Genomic DNA, 6,681 nt, shown 5'->3' on the forward strand with positions numbered 1-6,681 from the left:
TGTGGGTGAACCTCAGTTAGATAGCTTCAACAACTCTTTAGAGATTGGCCTTTGCAACAGCATTCACGATACCCATCATCAAAAATTGGCACCTATTTGTCCAGCAGCTCTAAGAGACGAAAGGATGTAAGACATTGCCCTTTATTCTTAACAAGCACACAATTGGATCAGAGATAAGATTATCCAGGTGAAATAATAAAGACAAATACATAATGAAGTAAACCTGTTTGGTTACTTCATGGTCCTTTGCCATATATTTTCCTCTCCTTCATAAGATCTCAAGCTTCAGTACTGTAATAAATACTACAGTACTACACGATCCGCAGTTGGTTGAATCCATGGGTATGGAGTAACCACAGATATGGAGGGCTGGCTGTAAGTTATACTGGGATTTTCAAATGCTTGGAGGGTCAGTGATCCAATCCCTGCACTGTTCAAGGGTCAACTGTATATGGAAAATTAGACTAACAATAAGCTAAGAGTATAGAAAGGTTCTACAATCCAAAATTTGCTAAACTGAATTAATTCCAAAGGACATTTATCATTTTACAAAAAGAATGTTTATTTTAAATCTACTGTTATGAGATGAAGGGGGGTACAATAAATGCTTGTGCATTAAATTGAAAGTACCTCAAGACTTACTCAACTTTGAATTCTTAGGCCCTACAACCATAGTAGGCACAAGAAATAATATGCTGTACTGAATGCATCATAACTATTTAACTGTATTAACACCACACCAATATAAAAATATTTTAAGACAAATTTAAAACATACACATTTAACTTTATTTCATCATTGTCATTTAAAGCTTGATTTTATAAAACATAAAAGGACATTCTTAAAAGTTTGGTATCACAGCAATTTGAACAGTAGGAATATCCATAGCTTCATAGGTTCAAGTTATATAAATTAAAATCAAATAGTTGGAAAATTTTTCAATATGGAAACTATACAAATGAAATAAATGGCAAAAGGACCTAATAGGAGCAATATTTCATTACTTATGGACTATCATTAGTTACTTTCAGGATCTAAACAAATATTCTGAATATTCATATTTCTTTTGCTCTATTTTATATTTAAATATTTCTCTATATTCTGAGTCAAGCTGCTTGACCAAAAGGTCTGATTTAGAAAGACATTTAGCTTTATGGCAAAAGTTTTTCCATCTACCGTTACTACCTTCAAAGGAACTGACATTACAATGCTAATGTAATCTGCTAGTTCCCTTTGGAACAGTGTGCAATAACTTACATCAGCCCTATGGAAAGTGAAACAGGTACCAAGGAATGGAACAATTATGCACAGATTCAGTAAAGTATAACGTTAAGTTTTCCCCATCTAAAAATTAACCAATGAAATAAAACATATCAACTAAAGTTGATTTGGTTTCAGGAAAACCACATTTGAGAATACAAGTACATTACTGTCTTTAGCTTATCCTCAGTCATTGACAGGAATTTTGTAGGCTACCATGCTATTTACTTTGTGAATTGTAGTAGTAAATGAACGAAGACGAACTTCCTCAGAATTGGTAATGAACTGTGGTCCTGACTCTTCCCACTTTTCAGGTACAACCAAATCTTTGTCTGTATAAATCAGGAGATCAAATGAACCTAAATTGGGGATAAAATAATTAAGGTACATTATTTTTTCAAAAGTAAAACTACCTGCCCTGTCTCCCTCACATTTTGAACCACACATAGTGTTAGAAATGTAGTTTAGCCTGGTCTGTAATAACTAGTTCATTGCTTTTCTTCAATGGAAATTTACTGTAGTACAGAAAATATTGCACTCCTTTCACTTTATCTTATGAAAAATTCAAGTTTTTTTTTTCTTTAAAGAAAAAACCGTTAAAAATATTTGTAGAAAGTATATAATGAATCACATGGGATAGCATGAATGTGACCTACAGTAAAGCTAACATCTTGGTTCTGTGACTGATGTATCCTAGTGCCTAGAACAGTGTGACATATAGTAGGTTTTCAGGACATATCTGATGTTTGAAGGAGTAAGGAAGATAGAAAAGCAAGACACAATTATAGCTATAGTCTTAAATATATATCAATACATAAAAGTGTGTAAGAATTGAAAATAATGAAAGAAATTACATCAAAACATTCAAGAGTGAGTATTGTGGAATACTTTCATTCCTTTCCTTTTCAGCATTTCCAAATTTTCCAGAATGCATATAACATTACTTTACCTTTATAATGCTTTCCCATTTTTATTACATGATATTGATAATTAAGAAAAAATTTAATAAAGGGGTAATTCTTAAAATAGTAGCTTAGTCTTTTCCCCAACAAATTTAAGGCAATGTGACGTTGTATAATACTTACAAGAAACTTCCAACAGTGGCAGAAATGTCACTGTAGCTGTGATCTGTCTGATCACTGAGCGGATTTCATCTTGGATAGCTTTCTGAGACTTTTCTCTGGGTGCACTACCAAAGAAACCAAATCAATTAATTTAAGTTTTAACGAGTTATTTTAAACATTTGTAAGATTATTTATCTAATTAAATGATTCCAAAATCAAATAAGTAATACATTAAAAAGGAGTTTTTTAGAAAATGAGTACATCATTAGGACCCATAATACCACAGTAAGCATAGTATGTATTTTTATTATTTCATTTATCCTTCCAATCATTTTTTAGGGTTGGTCTTAGGATCAGGTCATTTTGTATCAGATGACCAGAAAATTTGCCAAGTGCTTCAAGTTAGGAAAACTTCAGTACCTCTTAAAAAAAAAAAATAACAGTGGTATCTAAAATATTTAATTGGTATAATCATTTTGGCATTTTTAGTAACGCCTAAATGTCTAATTCCCTGTTGTCTCAAATAAGATATTAAATTGTATATCAAATTATTTTTATAAGCTAAACATTTCCTAAAAGAGACCAAAGGCTTCAGAAGCAAACTACATTTCATTATGAGAAATGGTTCTGAATTTACAGGTAAGTATGCCTAGGACAATGCTAGTCATTAGCATATAATGATGGGCATTTCCCATTCAGGTAGTCTGGAAACTTCAGAGTTTATGAAGTGTCTTAGGAAATTTGTGGCATTAAGTGAAATACAGTAGAGCTGCATCTTAAGCTGGGAGAGTCTAGGATAATCCCTTATGCTTAAAAGTACCTTTAAACAATTCATAAAATGGGCCACCTAGTATATTGTATGGCGTTTTGCATATGCCACCATAAATACTACAATTTGAAATTCACCAATTTAGACTAAAGGCAATACTATACAAGTCAATGACATGCTAAAGTAAGCACAATTATTTTCCACAGGAGACTGAAGATCAAATTAAACATCCTAGAAAAAACTATACCTTATATGAAACTTGTTCAATATAATTAGAACTCATTTTGTAAAGAAAACAAGTTTTAGAACAAGCATATGAAAGTGAAAATAATTTAAATTCCTACTTACCTGTCATCTTTTGCAGTCTTGTCGCACTCAATATCAAATTGCCATCTTTCAAGGACCTCACCACTTTCAATATTTGAGATGACTACCACCAATTTCTGCACTGTACACTTGTATAACCATTCTGTAATACATAACAAGGCATCTTTTTTGGTTCACTGCATTACAAAGCAACTCTTTTCTCGGGTCCCACTTCCTATCCTCAGCAAATTTCTACCACTGCTATTTTGGATCTCCTCCAAATTATACAGAAAACTTGCCCCATCAATAACCTAGCTCCTGTTTTCAAATTCTCAGTATTTATACCAGGTATAGCACTGGGTGCTGAGGATAGGATCGTAAACATTCGGTACTTCCATCCTAATCCAAGGCAAGAGTGTAGAAGATAACATTAACCTAATCACTGCACCAATTAACGTGAAATTAAAATTGTGGTAACTGCTATGCAGGTGCAAAATATGGTACAATGAAAGCATAAAATAGGAAAATTTGACTCAGGGAGGGTTTGAGTTTAGTTCTAAGAGGTTCCACACCAAATAATCCGAGTGCAGCCCTGTGAATGACTATGGGTGATTTAGCCCTGAAGTTAATGAAAATACAATGATGTAATTTAAAAAATGAAGTTACTTAAAACAACAAAAAAAATGATTCATGAATTTTAAAATTAAAAAGGAAAAAAAAGATGACGGCTGTAGTGTTTTTTAGAACTAGTAATTTGGAAGGTCAAATGGGTAGATAGGGAAAAATATCCCACAACACAGAAAAATCAGAAATGGGACTCCTAAGTGGAGAGAAACTAATAGGAATTTAGAAAAAGAAAGAAAAGGAATAGATGGAGAACAAATATTGATCCAACAGTACTGCAACTTCTTGAGCTAAAAGGAAAAAATGAGTGTTCAGATAGAAAAGGCTACTGACTCAGGCAGGATTTAAAAAAAAAGGACAAATGGAAATAGGTGAAAATAAGAAAATTCTAACGAGCGCTCTGTTATTTAGTAGTTCTTTTTTAAGTTTAGTCCCCCAGGTTGAATTCAGTTTTAGTTCCTTCATCTTAATATAATGATGGTTTTAGACTGCAAGCAGCTACAAAAAAATATAGTTAGTGGATTTTTTTCTCAGATAATCAACACCATCATAATAGTAAAATTCAAACATGTTCCATCTGGTCACATAAACTCCGTTAATGGAGATTGTTTCCTTAAACCATATCAGATTTCTAACATTAAAATATTCAGCCTACTCAAAGTGTGGTGGAGGAAGGGTGGGACGTCTTTCAATTTATATGCTATTTGCTTCCTCCCAGTTGATTCACTATGGGGTGGTAGTGTGTTTTACACCACCATGTACAGAGCTGAAAAACGAGCACCAAGATGCTAGAAAATGTGGATCATAGAAGGCCTGCAAAACTCAAAACTGTTTCCAGCAATTAATTACCTTTCAGTTGTTCCACCACATTATTTAGGTATTTTATGAGTTCAGGATCAGTAGTTACAAGCAAGGTGAGTCCATATTTCTGCACTCGAGTAAAGGTTTCGGATGGATATATGCCACGCTGATATAAAATGCTGTTGATGCCAAATGCTGAAAACAAGAAATATTAAAGTCACTGTCACTTTGTAACTTCGGGAAATAAAGCATATTTAGATGTGGCTATGGTTTCATTAATGGTGTAAAGCTGTAAATGTCTAAACACACACGTGTTTGTGTGTTTTGCTGAAAGCAGAATAGGTACAAAGTGGCATTAAAAATCCTTAAAATCTTGCTTTTAAGTAAGAGAGAAAGTGATACCTGCATTTATGTGGCAATAAAAGAAAAATGCCAAACTGCATTAATCTCCCAGGGGCAAATTTCATTTCATTGTAAAACAAGTCCAAATTCAGATTTTATGGTTAGAGGATGTCAAAATAGGCAACCGACTGACTAGTCCAAAGCCCAGGCAAGCCTCTCCCCCTCTCTCTTTCCTCCTTTTATCCTCACAAGTTCTGCCACATTCTGTCAGAAGGTACAACTGGCCTCGTCCAGAACGGAGCTTCCCGAAGTCTAGTCCATCACCGTCGACCAGATTCACCTCGCGGGGGTGATGGTGAGGGGTGAGCTCTGCACTTTAAAGAAACGCTCCCGGCGAAGGGGCTGTACCGCGAGGCAGGCCTCAGCAGCACCTAGGCGTCCTCCTCCATCGTTAGCAACGCGTCCGGAGGAGGCGCCTGCATCCGCCTCTTCCCAGACCGGGCAGGAGGCCGGGGCTGAGAGGGCTTGGGTTCGGGGCCGCTCCGGCCCACTCGGCTTCCCCCCGCCTCAGAAGCCGAGCCGCGGGCCTGCCGGGCGGCCTGGGCTCCGTTCTCCCCGCCCTACGGCCTGCGCGAGGACTTACAGAAGAACTCGGCCACGATTTCGGCGCTCCCGCGCAGGGTGATGCCTTGCTCTCGGGAGAGCTGCAGCGCCATGGCCAGGCCCACGGAAGAAGGCACGCACTTCCACCCGGCAGACAGCAACACCAGGGGTTTCCAGAGCAGTTCCCCGCCACTCGTTTCAAAAGTAACGACGCAGGACGCCGTCGGCCCCTCGCGCAGGCGCGACAAGCTTTTAGGCCCCGCCCTACGCAGCGGGGTCCCGCAAGATCTCCGGGCCTCCGCAGGAGCGGCCGTTCGCGCAGGCGCAGTGGGTAGGCGTGGTGACGCTGTTCCCAGTGGTTACGCTCGGGAGGATCCCTGTTGGGCACCGGTAGTTGTGGTCGGCGGGCTCCCTGGTGCCCAGGGGGGAGGATGGTAGGTCCAGGTTTTAGTGGCCGCTCCCTAGGTCTGGGGACAGAGCGACCAAAGAGCACAGTTCCCGAGTTTGAAAGATATTTGGAAAGTGATATGAACTGTCCGCCAGCTGCGCCATAAGTGGCCCCAGGGATCCTTAGTGGGCGGTTGGAACTTGCTAGATGCTTTGGGAATTCGTAAAGCAACTGCGTGCGCGGCAGCCCAGCCACAGTTTTAGAGGGATTACTGTGTGGGTGGCTTTTCTTGAGAAATTGGGTTAGGGGTTAAAGGGACGAACTGCTTGCATTTTTCTATCCCTCGTCTGTTCTGGGCTCAGCTCACGTTTATGCCCCGCCCCCCTGCGAGGCGGAGTCTGGGGGCAGCAGGAGGCTGCGTCCGCTGGGCCGGCTTGCACTGTGTACCCGTCCACCCCTAGGCGACTGGTCGGGAGTAAGGTCACCTCACCAAAAAGGCCCGTCAGCACTGAAGCGCTTTTCAG

General features: G+C 39.0%; 1 protein-coding gene across 1 annotated transcript; it reads right to left on the reverse strand.

Annotated features, from left to right (window-relative positions):
- Positions 1 to 765: 765 nt before the first annotated feature.
- Positions 766 to 6,018, reverse strand: MAD2L1 (mitotic arrest deficient 2 like 1). The gene is made up of 5 exons (XM_007172412.3): positions 5,810 to 6,018; positions 4,873 to 5,019; positions 3,442 to 3,562; positions 2,346 to 2,449; positions 766 to 1,619 (listed from the first exon to the last, which is right to left on the reverse strand). Exons 1-5 carry the CDS (start codon positions 5,880 to 5,882, stop codon positions 1,447 to 1,449), a joined length of 618 nt encoding a protein of 205 aa, XP_007172474.1. The 5' UTR covers positions 5,883 to 6,018; the 3' UTR covers positions 766 to 1,446.
- Positions 6,019 to 6,681: the final 663 nt, after the last annotated feature.

The sequence above is a fragment of the Balaenoptera acutorostrata genome, chromosome 5, assembly GCF_949987535.1.
Source record: "Balaenoptera acutorostrata chromosome 5, mBalAcu1.1, whole genome shotgun sequence".
Lineage (NCBI taxonomy): Eukaryota > Metazoa > Chordata > Mammalia > Artiodactyla > Balaenopteridae > Balaenoptera > Balaenoptera acutorostrata.

Bases quoted from the DNA above. Each gene is read 5' to 3' on its own strand.
- MAD2L1 (XM_007172412.3), bottom strand. From the start codon at position 5,882: ATGGCGCTGCAGCTCTCCCGAGAGCAAGGCATCACCCTGCGCGGGAGC. The intron at 3,563-4,872 runs GTAATTAATTGC...TATGTATTACAG, and splicing joins TGTGGTGGAACAACTGAAAG to AATGGTTATACAAGTGTACA. The intron at 2,450-3,441 runs GTAAGTAGGAAT...TTTCTTTGGTAG, and splicing joins AAGACTGCAAAAGATGACAG to TGCACCCAGAGAAAAGTCTC.